We start from the raw sequence: 26,441 nt of genomic DNA on the forward strand, positions 1-26,441 counted from the left end.
AATGAAAAGTGACACTTTTCAACTCAGCAAAATATAAAAGTGAGCTCTCCTTCTCCACTCCTCTGAACACTTGAGCTTTTGCTCCCAGCCAGGCCTGTCAGTTTAGACTAGACTCAGCAAAGTGAAAGCCTCTGCAAAAAGCATCATATCATCATCTGAATCTTTCTCCTCACTTCTTCTTGTTTGTTAATTCATCTTCATTAGGGCTTTTGGTACTCACTATCATACTTGTTTTGTTTCTTATACCTCAGGCATCCACAATGATTTCCTATATGGAAGAAATGTTGGACCTCAATTTTAACATAATAAGGATCAAGTTGTGCTAAATCTTATGAGGTCTCTGGTGAGAATGTCCGTGGGTCTGCTGGAAAACTTCAAGTCCTGGTTTTTCCGCATGCATAGGTCAATATTACTGAGCTGCTTCCTTTGGGAGAGGTAGTGACTGCTGAGAACCCAACATGAAGGCATTGTAGCAGTGTACAGTACTATTGATAGCTGTTGTTGAAAGCAGAACACTACCACAGTCTTCAGAAGTGTAAACTAATTCCTGGTTTGTTTCAAGAAATCAGGATAAAAACTCCCCTTTGTCTGTACATCTGTGCTTTCAGCATTACTGATCCTTCCACACCTGCTCAGCAGCCTCTTCCACCACCTCTGAATGTCCAAGGTCCATTTTCCCTTACGTCCTTTCACTTTCATCATCTCAAGTGCAATATTCATGTATGATTTTTTTATTCCCTTCTGATTCAAGCTTTTCCATTCCCTTCAAATTTTGAGCTTTCTATTCTTCCTTGCTGTCATCTCTATTCTTCCCTCTCAAGTCATCAATTACCAGAGTATTTCTCAGGAAGATCTTGAACCAGTGGCTGATGTATAGTTTTTGGACCAGAACAGTGTTCTGTGTGTATGAAATCACTTTTAAGACAATTTCATTACCCTTCCATTTCCATTAGGAGTTTTTTTGCTTCTTTGTCCATACAGAATTATAGAGAGCTACAGCTTTTGGCCAGCAGATCTTCACCTGTGGGACACTAACAGCTTTTGTACTTTTGCCTTTGCAAGAGTTAAGTCTTCTGAAACTTCTGTGCCCATCTTCACTGCCCCTCTCTCATCTCCAAACTTGTTTGCCACATTACTTTGATTACATCATTGCTGAGTTTGATTGTATTCCCAGACACAAGCTGTGTCCAAATGTGAAACATTTTCTAGACTTTCTATATTAAAAATAAATTAAATGGGAAAAAATCAGATTCCCTCTTTCAACTTCTCTGACATTTTGTGAACATCTTGTGTCTAGCAGTGGCCACTTAGGTTCTGTAAGAACAGAAGAGGACAAAGATTTCAGAGATTGTTTATAGGAAACCCATTCCCTCTGTGTCAGTGGGAGACTGATGGTTTTCCAGGCAGCTCTCAGCCTCCATGACAGCTTGCTGTCGATGTGTTAAATCTCTTAAGACCCAAACCATAGTCTTGTTCAAACACCTGACTTTTCCCCTGGAAGCTTGCAGAAATGGATTGCTGAGCATTCCTGAAAGAAGCATCCTGTCTTGTTCATTAAGTAAATGATGCTAAAAAACCTTGAACCACCTGTTAGTGAGTGGTTAAATAGAGTGAGAGCAAATACACTCCATGCACACTTTCATTTCTCATGCTCACAGAAATTCAACAACCTGAGCTACAAGACAGGCTTGACTTCTGCTCAGGAGAGAGGCAGGCCAGCCCCTAACAACAGGGAGGTAATTAGCAAAAGGCTGGCTGGAGGTACATTTTGAGAAAGAATTCTTTTGTTGTGGATAAATTTTCAGGATTAGTGGGAGTAGCTGTTAAATTCCTCAGTTATATTGGTGTAGAGAGAGCTCGATAGATCCATGATAGAATAGAGAATTTAGTTTCTTTCATGGTATAAGGATAAGAATTGGATACAGTAGTTGCAAGGGGAATATATCATTCCCTAAATCCTGATATAAAATGGTAGTTCCCTCTTTCTGTCAATACTCTTAACATTATTGCTTCTTTGTCTCACTGAAAGTCCAATTTAAGAGTCACTGGGGTTTCTTAAAATTTACAGGTTTCACTCACTGGAATTTTAAGCCCACAAGTTTATAAGCAGTTTTTCATATTTTGGTGAGCCAAAAGAAGATAAATGCATAATTCCATATCTTTTCAGAAATAGACAATATGGTTTCTTTGTTCTCTCCAAAACTTCTTAGACTCTTAAATAAGCCTGAAGCACTATGCAGTGCTGTAAATTTTAGACCTTTTTTTCAGTTTTATATGAAAGGACTGTGCTCATCTCTCTGTCCTTTCTCTCCTTTATACAAAATATAATGTAAGCATATTTCTATGAATGAATGGGGGTCAGTAAACTCAGCAAGGATCTGGTATGTTTTACACAAGAACCAGTGATTAACACATCAAACCAGGTAATTAGTGCAATGTCTCATAAAATCAGGCTTCAGTTTTATTAGATATCATTATCTATTAATGTAATAAATTTAAGAAGTTATTAAAATCGTGGCAATTTAGATCTACAGATAAAAACCTAGACCTATGTGTGCCTGAATTAATTTGATTTCCATTACTTATTTTGAGATGGGTTATCTGCATTCTATTACATCAGGTGCATCAGAAGTAACTCCATGAATGGTAAGTGAATTAAAGTTTGTTACAAATTTCGTGGTGTGTAATGAATGTGGGTATGTGGGCATTGGAATGAAGTGAAAGTCCTATAGATGTAAAGATATTAAATATTCTAACACAGAGTTGCCATGCAGTGAGAAAGCAGAGCTTGCAGAAAGCTACACTATTGTTTCAAAGAGAAATATTAAAAATTCCAACCCAGGTATTCATTTATGGATCAATAAATAGCAGTCATATAGTTTTATGGCTATGTTTAATCTCACATATGTAAAATGTGCTGTGATATATGACCAATATTTATATGCATCCTAAGAACTCTTCTACAGGAATGCTCAGAGTCCTTCCCTTGGGAACTACACAGTTAAATAGAAAATGAACATGAGCTCTTGGGAGAACAGATACATCCAAAGATGAAAAAATAATTTATAAGTAGCAAGTCATAAAAAATCCCATACTGATCAAGTGGGACATCAAGATTTCTGTCAGCTCAGTCACAGGGGCCAGTTCAGTCTCACAGGCTGTTAAAAACCTCTCAAGAACTCTCCACTACCTGCTGCTTCTGCCCTCTTTCCCTTGCTTGGAAAACATTATATGTTCCTAGCCTGCCTCAGGATCCTCTGCTTTCAGAAATGATCATTGATGTTTTGGCAGAATAACTCCGAATGTGATGTTGGCTAAAACTTGTTCTATTTAAGGGAAACAATAAGGAGAAATAAGGCATAACATGGTAATATCTCAGTCTGACCTCTGGGATCTGATAACTTTTCCATCAAATTACTAACTTAGCCCAAGTTGCTTTTGGCAAATTCCTGTTTCATAAGCTTATCTCTGTTCTCTGTAATGACCCAGCTCTGTTCCTGCAGTGGAGCTGCATTTACATGAGGATGGCTCCAGCTCCCAGCTTTGGGAGCATGCAGTTGCTGTTCTCTGGCAGAGCTGGATCTTTGGTGTGACTCAATACAGGAATTGTTGCTTTTCTAAGGTGTACTGATGGTATACTCTGGTTTTGACACATTTATGTAACAGTTTCAAGTTCAAAGGTGTTGTGGTTCTATTTACAGGGGAGAAGCACCCGTAGGTTCTGTGAATCATGGTGGATGCAGAGGACCTGTAATGAAAGGTAAAAAACTTTAACTTCCACTTGTATTCCCCAGATATTTAAACTGTGGAAATTTCCCCTGGCCATTCAAACTGTGTGGATTAATATACAACTCTTGGTTTAGAAATTACATCGTTCATATTATTAATTAACCCAAACATTGCTATTTCTGTGTGGTATCTTCGTGCTCTCAGCACAAGTTTTCCTCCTCCTGACCTTTTGAAGAATCTGTATAGATTCAAAAAGATAAAATGTTGAAGAATGTAAGCCATTAAAGTTGTGCAGTTATTTTCAATTTGTCTCTATTAAAATATGCATGCTTTTAATTGGAATAAATGCTGACCTATGAAGAAGGCAAGAAACATTTCCAATTTAAAACAAACAAACAAACAAAAACAAGTAACTCACCTCTCTTGGCATCTACTAAATTTCAAGTTTGATAGATTATCCTTTAGATTCCAGATATGTTAAGTCCTTCAGTCTAATATTCAGAATAGATATTGACAGTGCTACTATCACATAAATGGGGAAAGATGACTTTGTGCTTTAAGCAAAAGGTGAGATATGAGACTGATTAATTTATTTAGAAAAAAATTTTAACAGAAGTTGTTGAACTAAAATAATTTTTCCAGTATTTGTTGTGGGGACAATGATCTGAATTCTATAAATGCTTTTTCTTTTCAATAATAGTGATTGAATTTATTCCTGTCTCTCTTTATTTTAAGAAAAAAATATTGGTTTAGAAGTGTCTGCCTTGATCTCAACTTTTTTCAGTTGTTGTGGCATTGTTGTTGTTGTTTTAAATAGATCAAAATATTGAACTATGTGAAAGAGCTATTTTTACCACTTGTAAAGGAGAGGAAATGTTCCCTTTTCACCTCTCCAATACTTGGTCTCATCATCCAGTAAGGATGGGTATGAATATATAACTCATTGATTGCTGTGAAACTAAATCATTTGTCTGGAAGGTTTAAAGATCCTTGGATTTTAAGCCCTGTGGACATGTAATTAGGAACATACGGAAAAGCACAAGCACCTGAGCTATGGCTCATGCCCAGTTTTGATGAATCATGTAAGTGTAAGGGAAAGAGAACAGGTGGAATAACAACTCCATTAACTCTGACTCTTCTGGAGAGAGCATCAGAGAGTGTGGAACTTTCCTCCCTTTGGCTTCAAGAAGGGGCAGAATTTGTCATAGAATCCTGGAGCTGTAGAATCCCAGACTGCTTTGGGTTGGGGACCCTAAAGCACATCGTGTTCCACCCCCTGCCCCGGGCAGAGACCCCTCCCACTATCCCAGGCTGCTCCAAGCCCTGCCCAGCATGGTCTGGAGCAATTCCAGGGATGAGGCGGCCACAGCTTCTCTGGACAACCTGAGCCAGGGTCTCACCACCCTCACAGAGAGGAATTTCCTCCCAATATCCCATCTAAATCTACTCTCTTTCAGCTTAAAGCTATTCCCCTTTTTCCTGTCAAAAACCCAGGTCTGGGTTCTTTCCTTTAGTGGAGGGCTGGTCTTTTGTACCATGGATTGTGAATCCAGATCCCAGAATGGATTGGAGCCCAAATTTTCCACACTGGGTGAATATGCTAACAGGTGACTGGGGTAGATCCCATAATACTGTCAAACTTGACAGGGACTGTACATTTTGTGCAAAACCATGTAAGCCCCACACTGTCAAATGAAAGAGGGAATTTTATGCTCTCTGTTCCCCTCTGATATATGTTTGGCTGTCATCTTATTTCATAGTTGAGGCAATTGAAACACTGTTTAAATGTGTATCATAAACCTATAGATGAGAACATTTCCCTGCTGGATTTAAACCATTACCCCCAAAGGTGTTAAAGAAACCACGCTGTGTGTCACTTTTTAAGATCAAGGGGCATTTTTGATGTTAATGCCTAGAAAAGGCAGATGAACACTAACAGCTGCTTATGCACAGGCTGGTGAATTGAATAGGGAAATACTTCTGTTCTGGAAGTCAGATCTCCAGAGAAAAATGATAAATTGTGAGCATCCTTAAGTAAGAGTGATAGTCTCTAAGGATAGTTGAGCAAGGCTGATAACATAAAATATGTAAAACGGGGAAAATATTTAATACTTCTGTTTCTCTGCTCTAAGGAGTTGGAAGGGTTGTGTTAACAATATATACGGTGCTGCTGTGCTCAGGCATGCAGGAGAAATGCAATATATTAGTTCTCAAATCAGTAGTTTGTGAAATGCCTTTCTGGTATCCAGGGATTTTCAGGACTGTTACACTGATAAGGAGTCAAGGGCAGCCTCCTCATGGGCTGGGATGGCTCTCTTGGGAGAAGAAGGGAACAGAAGAAAAGGAGGAGCAGATTAAGGGCTGGACATTTTAGTGTTTTGTACTTCCAAATGCTGCTTTTTTTTTAACTCTTCAGTTTGCAGATATTTAAAGTTCTGCAGCAGCTTCAGCTCTGTCTTAGAGCTGATGAATCATGTCTTTAAAAACACCTCCTGTAAGAAAATGTGGCGTACAAGGAGAACCTTACACTGAGGGAAGTTTATTCCCATAGGAAGCATCTGGGATTCCTGTGGGACAGACAGAAGGAGAAAGGAGAGAAACTTTCCCTGTAGACCCCAATAATGATGTTCTGGTGTGAAAGTCACCCATGGGCAAAATGTGTGGGAGGCCAGCAAAAATGGGGAGGAATATCTAAAACTCAAAATCTTCTCCGCTGTTTGATCACCTAATAGAATTACCTTGAAATTTTGCTGGTTTTTTATGCAAGGAACTCAAAGTAAAAGCATGGAGGAAGGGAAGGTACAACACCACCAAAGGCTTTAAAATGCAGCCTTGTTCAGGTTGTACCACCAGGGCTCAGATCCTGCAGAATTAGACCAACTGTTAGGAACTAAATATATCTTTTTTTTCTGAAGTCTCTGGGAAAGAGGGAGACAGCAAATATTCCAGTTGTGTCCTTCCGCCTGGGGACTTGCAGGTGAGAGGAGTTCCTCTGAAAACAAAGTGCAATTTATTGTTTCCTGCACCAAGTTTAATAAAAGAAATCTGAAAAGCCATAGCGAACACCAATAACAAAAAACCATATTGTTTATAATTACCCCTTAACTGGACAGCTTGTTAAACTGAAAGTTCCAGTGGAATTTTTTAAATTATCATTATTATATAAAAAAATAAACAGAGGACAGAGACAGGTATTTTTTTAAGGATTTCTTGTTTACAACTCTACCAGTCAGGCTGCTAGACCATACGTTTGGGTGAGGAAAGCCCCTGGTTCAAATTCTGCAGCTTTTTGCTGTATTTTAGGTGATACATCTGAAGTTTTTATGTTTTCTGGTTGCCTAATAGAACATAATTATTTTCTACACTTACATTGTGTGAAACACATAACTTCAGTCTGCCAGCTTCAAGGAACTGCAGCCTCACTATAACACTTTTGTGTTACAGCTTGAGAGAATTTTTTACACCTGAAAACTGGGATTAAGATTGTAAATTCTTTTAAAAGAGAGTTGATGCTTAGTTACATGTGGCTTTGTGATTGATGACTGTATCCTGCTCAGCTAATCTCAGTTTGCCAGTAAAACCTTTATGGCTATGAGAATTTTAGGTTCTTTGATTTCTCTGATAGATTCCTTAAAGCTGCTCAGGCTTTGCTGGATAATTGCTTCATCTCTGTGGTGTCACTTTAATGCAGGGAAATGTGGCATCTTCTTTAAAACAGTTACTGTAGTTTTTGATCTGTTTGTAATCTACAGCATTAAACAAAGCAGAAGCAGGAACAGGAACAAATGATACCTAACCCCTTGCTTGCAGGGCAGTTTCAGAGTGTGCTGCCTGATACCTTGTTTGCTGAAGAAATCAAGGAGAGAAGGAGAAAGCTGTAATGAGACTTTGTGAGTTTTGATTTGAATTTTTCGCATGTTTTTCCTTTCAGGTTAGGAACTATGTGTGGAAGATCTGTGATTTGAAAATTGAAGTGAAGCCACAAAGCCTCCTGCCAGCAGAGTTAGTTTCTCTGGTTGTGCTTAAAATGGTTCCTCTGTTGCATGCACAAATCAGCTTCCTCTGTGAAAGCAGCAGAAAGCTCAACTCAGAAGTGACTTGTATTGGTTTTGATGGAAGAATTGTAAGCCATCATTCTTGTAGCTTTATTTCACAGGTTTAACCCAACGTTTCACAGACTTTCCCCCAGTCAGAAACTGCAGAACCTCACCTGTGCTGTTGTTGCATGGTGAGATTTTTGAGTGCTCAAAGCAGGAGGTTTTCCTGCACCTTGCCACATGCAGCTCCAAGTTTGTTCAGCAGTGAATTTTGGTAAAGTTGCACAAGAATGTAAGTTACACATCACAATGTAGTCCTCGCTGGAAAAATAATTGGTAGAGGGGGTAGCAAAAGTTCTGCTATTGCTCAGCAGGAGACAGAAATTCCTGCCTTCCTTTATCTTTGAGCTCTTGATATAGAAAACTAGAATTTCTTCCAGAATCCCTTTCTGAATGATCCTATGGATGAACTTAGACTCTCACCAGTCCAGGTACAGTTACAAACATGTGAAATTAGAGAAAAAATAAGGGACAATTGGAGCAGAGCACCCTCACAATTTTTTCAGGCTTCAGATTTTCAGTTTGGTAAGAACACTTTATGTGTTATTGTAGCAAGACTTTGAGCCATGTGTTTTCTTTATTTTCTTTACATTTCTTCTTTTCACTCTATCACCTCACTTCCTCTATTCTGCTGTTTGATGCCGCTCTATCCTTTGACAGTTTTTCCACTGTTCTTTTGTACTTACTTTCCATTTGTTATGTTTTTCTTTATTCTCTACCAAATACTTTTTCCTTTCTTATTTTCTCCCTCCACTACTGTCACCATGCTTTCCCCCCACACACATTCCTAAATTATCTATTGTAGGTTGCTTATGCTTATTTTTCTAGTGTTTCTGATTTTATTTCTGTTGTTTTGTCTCAGGAAATAAACAGATATTCATGCCCATACATACATAGTTGTTTTTTTTCTAGTCACCCTGAAAGAAAAACTGAACCTTGCAAAAATCATGAGGTAGCAGAAGGTAATGCAGACAGCAAAACCTGTGGGTGACTCTGCTGAAACCCCTGTTATTGTTCCTGTAATTTGATGTGTTTGCACTTATACCTGGACTGGTGACCTTTGCAGTCACTCTTGCACACTGACATCCTTATTACTCATCCTTTCTTTAAGGGTTCTCTCTGTCCCTCACACACCCAGGACCTGACTCCAGTGAGGCTTCACCTCTGCACATCTGCCCAGTGTAAAGGTGAAACCTTGGGCATGAGGAGTAGAGCTGCATCTGTGCCTTGTACAAGAGCCAGCACACCATGCAAGGGGTTCAGGCTCAGGATCCCTCAGCAGGTGGCAGAGCACTGAAGGATGTTTCTAGAAGTGCTGGTGACTCCTGGTCCTGCAGGACCCAGAGAACAGCAAGGGCAGGGACTGGGTTACTTTGCTCTGGTGGGTTTGGCTGCAGAGGGGTCCTGGTTGCAGCAAGAGTTCCTCTGTGAGACCCACCAGGGGCTGGGTTTGCATGTTGGCCTTAAGCCTGGAATCCAGCATTGAAGCAATACAAGATACTGCAGCTTCTTTTTGTCAGCAAACACTTCCTTTGGAAAACATGTTCTTTAAAGCATCCTTCAACTGTAAAATCATCTGATGCATAAAGTAAACCTTGTTGACTACCTTTTCAGCAAAAGGAGCTATTAATAAAATAGATGCTTAATGAAAAAGTTTTGAAATCTGGGAAAACCCAGAACTCCTTCTACCTGGAACTGTTGTTCTTGAAACTGCTTTCTTCAGTTCCTTCATTCTTTTTTCTCTCCCACCTGCTTTCTACCAGCAAGTGCCCTGAGACACCAGGGCTGCTGCCCTGTGCTGGGAGGAGCACAGCACCAGCCAGGCTGGCATTAAGCACATCTCCTTGTGCCCCAGGAAGACATGCCCTGGCAGTGTGTGCAGCTGGAAGTGAGGCAGTGCAGACAGGCTGCTTCTTGTGCCTGAGCTGGGCGTCGGTGCTGCCACCTCTGCCCACTGCTCCTCCTGGGGAAGGGGCAGCAGTGCCTCCTCATTTGCTTGCCTGGTGTCACAGGGCTCTGCTGTCACCTGCCTGCAGAGTCATTTGCAAACAGGCCCCATTGCTGGGGAGCAGAATGTGTTTTTTTTTCAACCCGAAGCAGATTTATAGTCTGGTTTCCTGTCAGATCTTTGCATTTTCCTTCTCCGCCCCTCCCAGTCTCTGACACACTTTTTCTTACTTTCTGTGTGGCTTTTTGCTCGTTCTGCCCCCAGTGCCCCAGCCTCCTTCATTCCTGATTCTCCCGAAACTACTGTACTTTGGGGGCCAGGGAGTGTTTTACTCTTGTGTTTTCTTTACTTTTCAACAGCTGCAGAGCACAAATAACCTCTCCAGGACTCCTGGAGAGACGCTGACAATTGCATGGAGGCGACGTAGAGAGTGCAGCCTGCAGCAGCTGCAGCCAGACAGCCGGTCACTCATGAGCACCCAAGGTAAGGAGAGCAGCTGCCAGAGCAGCTCACCTCCCTGCTGCCTTCCACAGCTCTGATCACTGAAAGTTCCACTTTCACCTTCTTTGCATTGATATTCAAAAGGTTCTTTGAAAATGGTTCCATTTGTGCTTTCCCTGCCCTCCTCAGCTCTGGTACTCGGCGTGCGCCGATCCTTGGAGCCCAGGGTTGAGGGAGGCACAGGGGCTGTAGCTGGAGGTGCAAATGTGCACTGGGAAAGAGGGTTAATATGGAGGTCTGGAGAGGGGAGATGAAGGACTGATCATCAACACTACTCTCCAGAGTATTTCTGGTTCTACCCATCGTTTGTTGTGCTCTAGCCCTTTCTTTAAATCTCTTCACTGAGATTTATGCTTTCTGTTAACAAGTAAAATCTTTCTTATTCGGTTTTCTTCCTCTTTTTATTTGTTCTTCTCACTTCCTTTTTTTCTATTCTCAACCATCTCTATTTCTTCTTATCTTTTTCACCATCTTTTTATGCCTTTTTATGCAATCAAGAGTATTTTCTGTGTGACAAATATTTCCCTTCTTCATTCCTTTCCTTTGCCTCTACCTTCTTTTGTGCCTGTGCAGTAGGCTGTACATCCTCCCTCAAGTTCTTAATCTCTCCGTCCCCTCTGTCAGTTCCTTCTTGCTCCTGTGTTCCCCTTTCCTGCTGTTCCTCCAGCTTCACACAAGCACTCCTACTTCCTGCTCCATCCCCTCTCTCCTGTGTTTGCTGCCATGGCAAGATCCTTTTGTGGGAGCTGCTGCCTCTCCACTGGGCTGTCCTTGCACACACATGTCTCTTAGTCCTGTCATTCCTTTCAGTGGACATGTGCAGGATTTACATATTTAAAGTTTTGGGGATGCATCCCAAAGTAGGAGACTTTGACACTTGCATAGCTTCCTTCCAATGCTCAGACTCATATTTAGTCATTCATAACAAATAACCACTGCCATCCTGTCTCTCTGTTTCTTTCTGTCTCACAAACAGCATTTTCTAATACCTGTAACCCCTTTGTCTTGCTCTCCACTCCCAAACAGAGCCTGCCCTGACTTTGGGTATTCTATCCCTTCTCTTTCTGCCATCCCACTCCTTCCTACCTCCTTACCACAACTCTCCACCAGGTTTCTCTATCTGTTTTTATCTTTATATTGCATTCAAACTGGGAGGAACTGCTGATGCAGCTGGGCTTGCACTGCTGCCTTGGGATCCCTGCTGCCAGCCTGCAGGGAAACCAGAGGAAGTATTGCAGTCTCTCAGCTCCTCTTTCCCCTGCAGAATATGCAACCTGAGCAGAGAGAGCTTAGTGATGGGACTGGAGGTAGATGAAAAAATGGGAGAGCACAATGCAAAATGCCTTTGGAGAGCTGTAAAAAATAGCTCTAGTTGTTCATTAATCTTTTTACTAAACTTAATGAACTTCTGGAATTCCTGCCCCACAGCAGAATTTCTGATCTCACACTGATGTAGTTTTTGTCCTTTTGATTCCTATGGGACTCCAAGTCCCAAATGTAGAAGTTCTCATCTCCAATGCTGTAGTGGCAGTAACTGTGCTCCTAGGATCTGGAAACAGCTCATGTCTTTTCTACCAGACATATTGGTGAGTCACCAAGATCAGACATGGCTAAAAACTGCATCCAAGGACAATATCTGGTATTATTCCTTGCTTAAATTTGTATGCTTTGAATCAGATGTGACAAATAAGTGCATTTCTTTGATGAAGCTTTTTAGCCTCACCATCTTGAGCTGGACTATTGAGACTGAAGATTTATTTCTGTGGATGTTCTGGTGTGGTCTTTTGGGAACAGAATAAGGTTCACTTATTAAACTCAGCTGAATTAATAAGAGAATTATTATGTGAGAGAATTCTCTTAGCAATCTGTCTGGCTTTCTGAAATTGTCCATCTCCTTATGAGTGAAAGGAGCTTAAATTTTTATGTTTGCAATTATAAGATATCCTTTCTGATTCAGAGCTAGAAACTGTGGCCTTTGAGCTGTGAGCATTCTCTTCTGAATACAGAAACAGTTACATTAAAATATCTTTGCCTTTTGGATCTTGCAAAAGCCTAGAACAATAAAATAAGAGATGCTCATTTTATACATTCAGGTCTAATATGACTCTTTCTTACTCTGCTGCAACTCATCTTGTGATGGGAACAGCATTTGTATTCCTTTGAGTCATTCTACTAAACTTTTGGATTTTGTGCCTTGTTTCATCAGTATTTTTTGCCCCTATTACTGGTTCTTTTTGTAAAGGCTCCCATAAATAAATGGGCTGAGACAATGTCTCTTCTCTCTCTCTCTTCCTCCCTCCTTTTTCTTTTGCTTCATATAGTTTGCTTGTGTTGAGCTGAAAATGGACATTTTCAAAGGTGTGTTGTGACATTTGTAAGGCGACCTGGAGACAGAAATTTTATTTTTGTGTTTGTCTGTGTCCAGTTTCTTGAATCATGTGTCTGGCAGAGGAGAAATTTCAGCAGGAAAGAGCCTGGAAACTTTCTGTCCTCCTCAGGAAATTGCTGTTTCAAGAGAGCTAACCCCAGAACAGAAATTCAGAATCATGTGTTTGACTCACTGTTCTTATGCAAATAGTTCCTTTCAATTAATTTAACTCTTAATTAAGAGTTAAATAAACTTGAGTAATAAACTTTCTTAATAAACTTTCAATGTGGGGAGAAGGAAGAGCCGTCTGCCTGCCTTTATCTTTTACAGTTAAAGTCAATTTGGACCTTTCTAGAAGGGTGAATCCCAAATAACTGGATATGCTGGAGATACCAGAATGCCATACACCAAATGACCTTGATTTCTGTACAGTTGCTTGGTAAAAGTTTTTATCTGATAGATATATGGGATGATTGCTCACAGAGGATGAAATTTATAGAGATCCTTAGCTACCCACTTGTTAGCAGATGGCTTAACTCTCTCTTTGATATTGAAATGCATCTTTCATGAAATACAAATCTTTCACTTAGATATGGTCATTAAGTTGTGTAAGTGATGGTGGAATTTGACCTATGGCAGCTTTCTTTGGCAGTATCCTCCACAGCAATCTAAACTTTAAAAGAAATATGGAAGTATGCCTTGTGATTTTCAAACTGAAGGGTAAAACCATAAACCCCACCAAGTTTGGTCAAGTCTCGCCCCTGATATGAGAGAAAAATTCTTTGTCTTTTGTCTCAGCAGTTTTGCCATTGCTGTCTATAGGATTTGCACTCGCAGACACTGTAATCCAGTATCTGCAGTGAATCTGCAATTCCTTTTTCAGAACAAATGATGGGGTTTTACAGGTCTACATGTAATAATATTCTCCATCTCTACCCTTTCCCCAAATTTTTTCTTAAGTGCTGCCTTCATCCTCTAGTCTGGGTCACTTATTTAATGGCAATGAGCATTTTCAGGAAGGTAACCTTTCTGCTTGTGATTTGTTCAAGGACTCTGGAATTATAATGGTTGCTGTCAAATGTATGTAATTGGTGTCTGTGGCACACATCCAGTGAGTGATAAAAGCTTCATTGTCTCTGCTGCTTCAGTCTGTATTCTCTCCCTATATCACCCTCTCGCTGCTGCTCCTCCCAGGCAAGAGGAGAATGCAGTGCCAGGCTGTTTAAAGTGCAGTTAGACAGAAGAGCAGCTCTGCCAGATTCTCTGTCACAGTGTCCCAGCTCTGGGCAGTGGATTCCCTTGGCTGAGGTTTGCACACTGAGTTAAGCACAGCCTCCTCTGAACTTTGATTTAAAACACCTCCCTTCATAACCTTCTGCTAAATAGGGCAATAGTTTGGGAGTGACATGAACTCCCAAGATTAGTGATCTACATGTAACATTTTACCAGTGAGTAAGTGTTGTAGTTGAGATGAAGACAATACAGAATGACACACTCCATTTTCAGAAGGCTTCAAACTCTTTGTTATAGTGTGCATGCTTTTTATACATTCTTACAAAACTCATAAGTTTGCACTTTACTCCTTGGTCACGAGAGAAAAAGTGCTTATTGGAACAGGCAGTTGCAGGTTTCTCTATTTATCCTTCTTTCTTTCTTGGTTTCTATGTCAACAACCTTGGTAGAAAATTCTTTCAGTGGTAAACATGGATCCTCTTATCAAACTTCTCTCTGGCTCACAGAAGTTGCTGTAAAACCTCTTCCACAAGTAAGAACTTTTGCGTAAGAACTTTTGCTTTCATATACAAAAAGCAAACACACATTACTAATAGCACCCAAAACTGGCAACATGTTCACTGTCTGCTCCCAGTGCTGAACATGTGGTGAGGAGAATATTCCTGTTATGTTAGTCCTGCAAAACCTATTTTATCTTCAGGGCTGGATGGGGCATTACTTTCTAATGCTGTCTACTTCAGTGAATCTGTTTAGCAGCTCAAAAAGAGGAAAGAAATTTGCCAAATCCCACTGGAAATCTGTCAGAAATGTCAAATGAAATGCTGTAACATTCTGGTTTTGTCAAAAGGATAAATGTATATACAGCTGTGTGTGTGATGTTATTTGTAGTAATTGTTGCCTCAGTGAATTTCTCTGTGTGAAGTAACTTGGTGTTGCATTAAGGGATGTGTTTGTTCTGGTCCCTGAGGCCAGCTTGGCCTTACACACAGGTACTTGGTAAAGTCAGCCCTGATTTTTGGAGTTCAGGGGAGGAATCAGCTTCAGTGTAGCCAAGGAAAGGATTCCCACTGGCCCTCTGAGCACTGGGTTTTGCTGGAAAGTTTTCCTCAGGTTGTAATTGAGATGCTCAATTCTAGCATAAGCATTTTCTGTTTAAAGTGAGATAAGGATATTTCTTCCATCTGCATGCAGAAGAAGCTGTATGATAGCAGTACATACATGGTTGTCATTAGCAGATGAAGAATTGTTTCCACTTAAATTTTATAGCTCTAAACTTGTAGAAGCATCTCCAATCTGGCTGTGCCCATACTTGAAATCAGTCTGAGTGTACTTAATGAGTTGTTACATACATTTAATATATTTGAGCACAAAAATAAGTTCCTCCAAGATTTGAAACACTAATAAAGGCAGCTATCAAATATTTCCCTCTGGGGATTCTGAATCCTGATGAAACTGGGAAAACACCCAAAGGCTGTTTCAAGTCTTTTTACACCAAGTACATTTCCAAACTACAGTGGAAATAATGATTGAAACTTTGATCATGAACTGTAAAATTATCCCATTTGTAAGATCATTTGAAGGTTTTTGGCTTTTAACAACTCAATCCAAATACCAGTGACCTGCAGTACTCACTGACCAAACTGGTCCATTGCATGGAGTCTGTGTTTAAAAGAACTTTTCCTCCCTGGTGGCAGTTTCATGTTTTTTACAAGAACAAGTCACAGTGTCTATCCAGCATCTGCTTCCTGCATCTCATTGCTTGCCTTTTTCTGAATCGCAGAATTATTTAGGTTGGAAAAGACCTTTAAGGTCATCGAGTCCAACTGTTAACCCAGCACTGCCAAGTGCAGCACTAAATCATGTCTCTGAGCACCATGTGAAGGTAGTTTACATTCCATATGGTTTTTGTAGTTTATAATGAGGTAGTTAGTGAGATCATCAAACTCTTTTTGCTAATGATTGCAGTGACTGAAAATAGAAAATTCCATCAATTTTTCCCACATTCTTTACTATTGCTGAGCTGATATTCCTGAGGGAAAAAAAAACAAGCTTAAGGTAAGATTCTTCCCTGCTCCCATACTGCCACTCCTCCTTCACAGCTCCTGCCAAAGGAAGTCAGGATAAGTCCCAAAATTTAATTCTTTAAGAATCTTTAATTCCTTAAGAATATTTTGTGCTTCATTCTTCCAGTACCATATTCCTGTATTTGTAGTTACATATTTTTTCAGAAAGACCCAAGACTGGCAAATTTTATTTTAGAAGGTTTAATTTCCTTCTGTCTTTTATTCTCTCTTTTTTACCAATTTATGTCCTGAAAGATACCAGAGTAGTATGAAACAAAAAATGTTTAAACTTTTATGTCAGGATTGAAAACAATGTGTTTTGCTCTTGCTTTGGTTGTTCAAAAAAGCGAAGGAATTTTACATTTCCCGAAAGGCTGGAAGGCTGAATCTGTTGGGTTTTTTAATCCGCAAGTCTGTGGCCTGAAGGAAAAGTGATAGTTGAATATTTTCATATGGAGTGTTACACTGCAGAATGGTGTTTTTGTGACTCATCCATATCCATACTGAGAGCAGCATCCAGGCAGTTTTGCTGGATTAAACACTATTGACAGCAGCACCTTCACTGAATCACTGCCCAGCAAGGCTGCACACCTGGGAGAGCAGGGCTGCCTCCAGATTGGCCTTAGAAGCTATGTGAGAATACAATATCAGGAAGAATATTCCACCTGCAAGGAACAACTGGAAAATGCTTGGTCTGAGGCAGAAGTGATCAGAATTTGAATGCCCCTTTAAAGGCTGTGGATTCAGTGACAAGCTCCTGATACCTTGTAGTATGTGCTGCAATGCAGAAAAATGTAAACTCATTACAACTGCATCATTGCTACATGATAATAGTGCAGAAATCCAAAGCTACTTGAGCAGGATAGTGTTAGAAATCTTGAATGCATTTAGAAATTTTGGCTGGTAAATAGCCAATGCCATCAGCACTTCAAGTAGAGTCTGCACAAAGGGACGGAACAGTAGAAATTATTATTTGAACATTCAAATATGGTGAGGAAAAAGCATGAGAAAAGGCAGAGGGTGGTTTGTTACTGCTCCTTTGGTCCTCACAGAACATCCAAGTCCTCCCTCCCTTCAGCCTGACCTGTTAGTCTGACTCCCCTCATTTGTCTTGTTCAATATCTCCTCTCCTTCTCCTCTCTGATTCTGATTCCCAGCCCATGCATGGAAGTCTCATCAAGTGAGAGAAGGCACCTGGCAAATTCCTCTCTGTCCAGCAGATATTAGAGCTGAAAGCATCACTCACCTCCAGTTTGTGACAGAGGGAGGTGAAGCAATGCACAAGGCACAGCAAATGAAAACAAACCTGCCTGGAAACAGACAGGCCATTGTGCTTTGGCATGCTCTAAACAAAGTCAGATTTTCATTTGGGATATTCTTCCAGTTCTTTTCTCTTGTGGAGAATGCTGCACACACAGCTGGCTATAGTAATCCAGGTTGTTCAGGTTGCTGTGCTGGTGGGAGCTCAGAGCATCAGCTTCTGTGGGCTGGGCAATGCCACATCCTGGCATCCTGCAATATGTTGTCTGTGTCTAGAAGTGGTTCCTGCCCACCTCTCATCTCTCCTCATGTGGAGGCAGTGAACTCTCTAACCTCAGACCAGAAATTTGCTCTACCTTGAATTTGGCCTTACACAAGCCCAAGAGAAACTGAACAGCTTCTGCTGCCCAAACCAGCAATCCTTATTTCCTCCAGACAAAAACCAGTGAGTGGTTGAATGTGGATTCTGAGCCACCAGCTGGAGCATTCTGTCCTGAAAAGGAACAACAACATTTTTGGCTAAGTGCTAAAAGTTTGCATATAAGAATCCAAAAGGAGCATATGGCCATTGCTTTAAACTTGCCTTGTTCTTAAAAAATATGCTTTACCAGAATTATCCCTTTCAGACTCTCAAACTGTGGGGTGAGAAAGTTTCATTCCCTCTTTTTTCTTTGCTAGAATAAGTGTCATCATAAATACTAGAAAGAAACAGAGTTATTTCAGGAATTTGAACTGGGATACGTCTCATTTACAGAGACACCCATCACCACTCAAAGGACTGTGCATCCATTGTTTGAAGAAAGCTGTTGGTCCTTGCTCAGTTCACCTCAACTCCACCACTCAGCTGAGCACCAGCAGTGCTGATAGAATGGGCAGTGTTACCCCATCCAGTGTTGGTGTTAACAAGTCAGGGTGTGGCTCTTGGCTATTGCAAGTGACTGATCATGTTAACAGTGAAATGTTAACTATGATGTATAAAAGTAACCAGGACCACCTCTGATCAACTGCTTTTTACCCCAGAGAATGTTGTCATTGAGAGCACCCAAGGGACTTGCCCACTCACAGAGTTACTGCTGAAGCTCTTCTAGCAATCCAGGAATTATTAATGATTAGTCGCTCTCAGGAAAGGTCCTGTAAACACTTCCTCCCACACTGATTGCTGTGAACAATTTCAGTGTGAGTGTGGGGAGAAAGCACACACAGCTTTGTGGTTACTGCAGTTCCCCAGCCCTTGCAGAGCTGTCCCACAGCATTTGCTCACATGGTCCCCTGTCCTGTGCGTTCTGTGTTCTGTGCTCCCTCACTGGGGCACCGAGTGGGGCACCAGGAGAGCTCCTGTCCCTGCCTCCAGCCCAGGTGGCTGTGCTGCTCTGCAGGGACAGGCACTCATGGAACTCCTCCTGCCCACCTGGGAGAGTGGAGCCAGAGCAAGAGCTCCTGAGCTCTCCAGAGATCACGGAGAAGGTGGCAGAGAACGCTCCCAGTTGACAGAATTCCACCCAATAATGCTGACCTCAGTGCTGATGTCAGCCTGGGACACAGCTTCTAAAATTGCTGGTAATGAAAAGGCTGGACACATTCCTACTTGAAGAGCTTTTTAAATTCTCCATATGCTTCATTTAAAAACATTCCTTTAATCTTTCTGATGTTTGCAGTACCCTGGAGAATAATGAGAGTTCTTTTCTCATTTGATGAGTCTATTGCTTTTACAGGATTTGAAACACTCGCTGACCTGAGTAGCTTATGACAAAACAGGATTTTGAATTCAGATCCAACTTGCTCTGCCTTGCTTCCTTTTCTAATCCAGAGTGACCCTTATCTGCTGTTATTTGGTATTTCACATGATGGAGTCATTGCTGGCACAGAGAGGAGAGACAGGCCTTGCTGTTAGAGCCAGAAACCTGTAAAAACAGCCCATTATTCTTAAAAAATCTGAAACAGGAGTGGAGAAAAGCAGGAGTTAAACTGGCTCCCACATAACTGTTGCTTTGTCTTATGCTTGATGTTCCACTCCTGTGCCTAATTCCTCAGTCTTGTCTTCCATGGTGACTTCGTTAGCAATGAGATGCTAATTAAATTTCATATTTACGATTAGAAAATAAAATCATTGGACCCTTTTTAAATAGATTTTTATGAGTTTTGGCTCAGTTAGCTGAGTCAGCAGCATGGATTCTGCAAGGCTGAACTCACCGGCTTTGAAAAAAAAAGATAAATAGAGCAACTAATGATGAAAGGAGAGTCTAATCTAAAACCTCATACAGTTTCTACACTGTATTAGCTTTTGAGCATAAAAAAAAATAAATTTGTTTTGGTTCCTTGTAGAAAGTCACGTAAAAAGAACCCTTCTTTTGTTATGTTTCAGAGGGTTCAAAGCTTAAAATTCCATTTAATTCTTAGAATCTCAGTTGTGGCTGGAGACAATATGCTGAAAAGAGATTGATGCATCTGCAGTGTTTGTCATTACCTGTTAGTTAGCAAAATATTTATTTCACAGCTTAGAATTAACACAGGTAAGCTCTGGCACACAGCATCTGCCCTCTTCCCCATGGAATGTGCACTGCTGCAGAGTTTATACAACACTAGAGAACCAGAACTGCTTAAATACTGCTGCCAGCCAGATTTATAGGTGCTATAGGGAGCAGTTCCCTATTCATGTAAAAATTAGCACCTCACTAAGCTTTAAAGGCCCATTTTTCCAATACCTAGAATTTGAAGAATGTTCCAGTTGTGAGAAGATTTTTGAAAGCATTCAACTTTAATTTAAGTATGTACAGAAGGCCTGATTTTAAAAAGTGCTTAGCGCTCAGCAGCCCTGTGATTCATAACACCACCTTATCCCACACTCCAAGGCAAGGCTGGCAAAAATCTGGCCATTTATTTTGATGCCTAAATACCACCTGTGCTCTTAGAAAATCTGACCCTAATTATGAGCTGTGCCCTAGAGCAGGAATGAGAAATAGGGGAAATCAATCCTCACGCGTGGGAGCCGTTTGCTTGTGCTCATCTTGTGTGTAACCTCACCTCAGCCACAAATGCAACACTGCATTTAAAACAAAGCCTTTTCTGCACGTTCTGCAAATGATTTTACTGTCAGCCTGTGCTAAGGAATTGTTGTGCTTCAAGGCATAAGTTGGAAGAATAAAACAAACTTCCCCTGATTTTGAGTTGCTTACCACCCTTTGTACTGTTAAACGTCTAAAAATCAGGGTTTGGGTGCAAATAATCCTGCAAGTCTTGCTTTTGAGATAGGTTTTGTAGATGTTGTTTTAACAGCAGCTGCCCATCCTTAAAGGCTGGGATGCTCACAGATGGAATGTAATTCTGGCATCACTTTACAGTTGTTATTTCCACAAATATTTATTTCCACAGTCAGCAGAGAATTCAATACAATTCTCATACTTTTTTTTACTTTGACTCATGGTCAAGAACCACACTAGGTGAAAACAAATAGATTTATTGCTGTTTTAGGACTTTGTTTCTTTGGTCTTAAAAAAAAAATATACAGATTAACCATGAACTGAACCGGCCAGAGTTTCCTGATAAGACCAGAGTTTAGTCTCTTCCCATGGTTAGCTAATTCTTTGGGGATAAATTTTCCACATGAAAGCTTTACAGTATTTTATTCCCTATCATCAGAGCAATGGGCTTAGTTATGGAGAGAGCAACAGAAGATGCTTAATTCCTCCTTGCAGTGCTTTGAACATAGAAAATATAGAATTGCCAAGTATTTGGCATTATCTCTTCCCCAAGACAGCAAGACAAGGTCATGGAGACATTACCACTGCAGAAATAATGGACAGACAATGTACAAACAGACCATTTTTCCTTTAGATTGCTACAGAAGTGACTCACAGGAGGCCTTCTGCAAGAGGGAGAGTGAATTGTCTCTCTGTTCTGCAGAGATTGCTTTCCTGCTCTTAATTGCAGGTCTTTGGTGGCAGGGGATGGCTAAGGAAACCCAGCTGGGATCTCTGCAGGAATAAAGGACCTGTTTGAGGTCCTCCTCAACCCCTTGCTGTTCCATCCAGAGCCCCCAGCTCCCCGTGGCTGTGAGAACACTTCCTCTAAGACTTCCCTCAGCAGCAGTGTCAGATTTGAAAGTTACCCACAAGCTCTGTTCAGAAGAAAAGGGAAGTAAGGCAGCCCCCAGCAGCTCTGTGCCTGCTATATATAGGCTGTGAGTCTGAGAGGGAGGCTGGTGGGTGGAGGTTTCCGGAGCTGCATGTCACAGTCCCACAACACTGGGGGAAAAAGAGAGGGCACAGAGCAAGAGGAGGTGACCAGAAAGCACAAGCAGGGAAGATCTATTCATAAAACAAGCACAACCATTTCCACGTACAAGGAGTAAAATATCAAGCTCCTTCTCATTCCTGGTGAGGGTTTACCCTTCCTAGGCCAGGCTGCTGTGATTTTTTGTAGGTTTTTTCTCATCAAATGGCATCCAGTTGTCCTCTGTGTGTGTTGTGTGCTGCTGGCTGAGATGTTCCTGCAGCTGTGAGCAAGGTGCAAGGATTTGGCCAATGAGCAGAGCACCCAGGACTGTGGCAGACTGTGGCTAGGAGTGGAGCTCACCTCTTCCAGTGAGGGGTTGGTTGTGTAAGGTAGGTATGACATTGTTCCAGCTGCAGTGGAGCTGCAGGAGATCAGCCTGCTCTTTAAAATTAGAGTCTATTTTAAAGTAATGGTTACAAAGAGGTCACAAAAAGTAATAAGGTGTTGATTCCTGTTCTATCTACATAACCTATGCATTTACCTAAAATGAGCAAAATGTATGTGTGAACCACGGGAGTCTTCACCTTTAGGAGACTGGCCAGTGTTTGATCCAACAGGATATATTGTTGGAAATTAAAAGCTAAATACAGATAGGTAAGTTTTCACAGAGCTAGATGGGAGCTATTATACCTTTGCAGAGTATTTAAGATATTTAATTAAATAATATTCTCATGACAATCAGTGCATGCTGTTCTTGTGAAACAGTAAACAGTTTGCATGGGGGTTGTTTTTCATGTGTTTAGAGCAGTTTGTCAAGGTTGATCTTAAAAGGAGGATTATCAGAGTTTGCTTCTTATTTATTCTTTCTTTATATTTTGTGTGTTTTTACTAGCTGTGGGATTCTGTAACTGCTGGAGCTGTGTCAGGGGAGGTTTAGGTTGGATATCAGGAAAAGGTTCTTTGCCCAGGTGTTGGTCAGGCACTGGACAGACTCCCCAGGGAATGGTCACGGCCCCAAGGCTGCCAGAGCCCCAGGAGCTTTGGACATCACCAGGCACAGGGTGGGATTATTGGGTCCTGTGCAGAGCCAGGAACTGGACTGGCTGACCCTTGTGGGTCCCTTCCATCTCAGAAGATTCTATGATTCTCCATATAGGTTTATGTCTTATTTTCCTATCATGTTATAAAGCCTGCTATATGAAATAGTATTTTCAAACATTCCTGGGCCATGGTGAATTACAGTGAGATTATCTGACAGTATTCAAGAATGGAGTGTGACCTTTTCTGTTTTAAGGATGTCCTACACATTTACTGTCACTTGTTTCCGAATTTGGAGATGGTTCAAGTGAGTCCAGTCCTCTCCTTGAATGGATTCTGTGTTATCCTTTGGCTGCCTGGAGATGAGAGTATCATCTACAGAGGGTCATTATGTGACTAGATGGAAAGTGTTCTTCTCTCTGTTATTTTTTTAAACTTCTGTAATGTAAGAGTTTGTAGAAAGTGACAATTTTTTCAAGAAACAGACTAAGTAGGAGTTTTGTTTGGCAGAGCTACAATTCTTTCTCCCTTCCTGATGTGACTTGTATTAATAGAAGTGAAATGTTAACAGCCCTGATAAGAATCATGCAGTCTGTGCCAGGGTTGTTCGAGTTTCATATGTACCAGTTAATGAACCTTTGTCCTTAGCAGGTTTCTGTGTAGCTCAGCCTGTGGAGGCTCCTCACAAACACTGCTCTCTGCACCAAGGAATGTGCTGGCTTTTGTAATTCAAACACACATTTACTGGGACCTAACCTACTGTCATCAAACCATTTGCATCTTTGAGCAACTTGAATTTTTAATTCAAGGCTCCTCCTAAACACACAGGACTTGCCCCCAGCTGTGCGTCCACCTCCTCCTGTGCTGGCAAGAATCTCATAATTAATTGTAAAAACAAAGTGAGTCAGTCTAAGGAAAAAATTAACCTGGGACCTAGAAACGACTTCTGAGGCTTTGTTGGACCAGCATTCTCATGAGCCTCGGCAGCTTCTTTCTTAGATCTTGGCTTTTAGCACACATTAGTTGAAAGGAAATGCTTGTGTCAGTAGCTGCTGCTCCAGAGCAGGAGGGCACTATATAAACATATTTGTACCACGTTAGCACAGTGATTTCTGCTGCCCTCCTCATCACCATGCAGGACAGGATGGAGCATGGGCAGATTAAAGCATTTATTAAATGTCAGGCACTCAGCTTTCCACTGCTACTTTGCAAATCCTTTAAAATAGATGCACTGAAGTCTTGTGGTAAATTATTTACTTTAATTACTCTGCCATTATCTTGATTTGCATGCTCAGAAGTAAAACTGATTCCTAATCTTTCAGGATCTGTGGCAGGTCCTTCCCTATTTATTCCCACATTCCTTGCCTTTGCCTTTAGTAAGGCCTTTCCTATCATTATTTCTGTCTCACTTTTGTTCCTCACTTTCATTCTGTTGAGCTCCTCTTTCTCTAACTTTCTTTTTGTTTTCCTGTTCCGTATTAAACATTTCCTTTTCCCCCAACCTCACCGTTTTTCACCCTCAATTCTCATATTTCTCTCCCCTCTTCACTTATTTTTCCTGCATCTCTCATTGTTCATATCTCTCATTTCTCATTTACTTTTACACATATTACCAGTCAATAATGGCAGTATGACAGTTTCTGAAACCTGAGTATCAGATTCTCAAACAATATGTGAAAACAGAATAATACCCATCTAATCACCAGTGTAGATATTGGCATCAGGTGGACAAATCTGTCTCCATGGGCCCCAGAGGGAACCCAAGTGATCTGGGGTGGCTGGAAACCAATCTTTGGAGAGCATTCCAAGGTGGAAGTATAAAATGGTGGAATGAAGAGTTTTGAATAGAGCATTTCCCATTCACTAAAGAAGAACTGGATTCTAAATTCATACCTGATTCAAAATGGTGAGATGAATCCACCCTCAAAATTTGCTCCTCTCTCAGTAATGTTTAAACAGTGTGTTACTGCCAGAGCTGGAAGCAGGTTAATTGTTTGTAGGAAATAGTGACACACAGAGAACTGACAGTTGTCAAAACATGGTTTCAGCTATTTGCAGAGGAGGATTTTTCCATTGTCTTTGTAGCACAGATCAATAATGTGTGTGCTACAACCAAAGCTGATTGGATGCTGCCTGTTGCATGTTGGAGGCAGCACAACCTGCTCTCAGTTGGCCATTGAGCACAATGAGTCATTTCCTTCCTGTGAGATCAGATGATGGGAGCTCTCAGGGGCTCTGAAGCTGCCAGACTTGAGGAAGAGGTAGAGCGAATTCGGCCAGTAGGTGGGGTGTGAGATGGGAAAGCTCCAATCTCAGCCTTTTCTGAAACAGAAATCATTACAGGATCCTAAGGAGCATTGCTGCACTGACTGGGCTCTTTGCAACAATATTGCATTGGGCAAAACAATGTTCTTAATGTGTAAATAGTGTTTTCCTCCAGAAAGCAATAGCAATTGTATAGAATTTCATTTGCAATTTCAGAGCACACAAAAGCTCACTGCATTAAGTGTGGAATTCAATTCAGTCATTGTTCAGCTCTTGGGCAATGTTATCCTGCAGCACTGAACATTTGTCTGTCTTTGTTGCACACAGTGTTTTCAGGGTTAGGTGGTTCTAAGCAAACTGTTGGGTGTCCTGACTGACAACACCAATAATTGATCTGTGCTTTATGTATGAGTTACCCCTCTTTTTTCTGAGATGGGAATTTATATGGATCTGTTCTTAGGAAAGTAAATAAAGACAGAAAGCGATAATTAGAGTTCCAAGAGTATTAATTCTTCTGACCCCCTTCTGTTAGGACAGGAATAGTGATTAGACATAAATCTCTGATTTATTCAATTGCTTGGTTTGTTTGGGTTTCTTGTTTTTCAGAAGGGACAAATACTGAATCACAGTACAGAAGTACTGAAGTAGAGAAGGGGGGAGAGTAACATGATAGAATTCTTAATTCCTTTTTGTCTTACTTGGGTTTTGAGCTTATAGTTCTAAAAATGAAGGGAATTTTCTTTCTCTCTTCTGAAGCCAGATGAAGATGCTTCCAGAGCTTTCTGAACCAGTTTGGGAGTTTGGTTTGGTTTGCTTCCTTCTCCCTCTCTTCTCTTCAGAAAATGGGAGTACTACTCATGTTAGCTACTGAAGATCTAGCATTACCTCCCTGCAGCCTGCTGGTGTTTGGGGTTTCTTTTGTAGGCTGTGTGGAATGGGAAGATTGACTCAAGTGAATTGAATAAGACATTTTTTGTGCAAAAATAATCCTATTTTGTGTTTAAAGCTCCTTGCTCTTCTATTACTTTGGTATCTCTTACTCTATTTTTTTCTTTTATATTTTGTTGAAATAAGTAAAATTGTTGAATCTCTTGTATAAAGAAGGGGTTCTGAGATACACAGAATGGTTCTTTTCATGTGATTCACTATGACCCAAAACAGAAATACAGCCAGCAGAGCTGCTGCCCTCAGAAAGTGTTCTGAGGTCTGCAGAGTCAGAAGTAATAAATCTGTACTAATAATAAATATTTTTCTCAGGGCTTTCCATCTCAGTGGTTCCTTGTGCTTTGCAGTCACTAATTAACAAGTCACAAACATACCCATGCCAGCCTTGTTTTCAGGTGGGGACACTGAGGGAGAAAGGAAGGATATAAAGTACAAATTCTTAAAGGCAGAGGAAGGCACTGCCTCATTTCCTTTGGGAGTCTGGATTTAGACATCTGTATTGAAAAATATTGCAAGGATAGGTAAGCAAATTTAGTCATCTTTATCAATGTTTAAACCTGTTAAAAGTGGTTTTCAGTACCACAGAACATCCAGAGAGCAGCCAACATAATTGGAAACTGCTGGTATTCAGCATTTCAGAAAGCCTGGAGGGCACACAGAGCTCTCCTGTCCTTAAGCAAAGGAATATAATTTCCTTATCACACTTTAAACTGTGACTTTCCTCTAAAAGTAAAAATAGCTCTAAATCCCTTTGTGGTTTTGTGGTTCTCTGATATTGCAAA

General features: G+C 40.8%; 1 protein-coding gene across 2 annotated transcripts in view; it reads left to right on the forward strand.

Annotated features, from left to right (window-relative positions):
* Positions 1 to 26,441, forward strand: part of CARD11 (caspase recruitment domain family member 11) — a 116,968-nt gene that overhangs the window by 52,053 nt on the left and 38,474 nt on the right. The window contains exons 2-4 of one of the 2 annotated variants that reach the window (XM_026793724.2): positions 3,702 to 3,760; positions 7,661 to 7,731; positions 10,134 to 10,257. In XM_026793724.2, coding sequence (XP_026649525.2) covers positions 10,245 to 10,257 — 13 coding nt within the window. In that variant the 5' untranslated portion in view covers positions 3,702 to 3,760; positions 7,661 to 7,731; positions 10,134 to 10,244. Of the gene's footprint in view, positions 1 to 3,701; positions 3,761 to 7,660; positions 7,732 to 10,133; positions 10,258 to 21,387; positions 21,801 to 26,441 lie in introns of those variants that run through there. The other variant, XM_026793725.2, reaches the window with a different exon arrangement.

Source organism: Zonotrichia albicollis, chromosome 16 (genome assembly GCF_047830755.1).
Source record: "Zonotrichia albicollis isolate bZonAlb1 chromosome 16, bZonAlb1.hap1, whole genome shotgun sequence".
Taxonomy (NCBI): domain Eukaryota; kingdom Metazoa; phylum Chordata; class Aves; order Passeriformes; family Passerellidae; genus Zonotrichia; species Zonotrichia albicollis.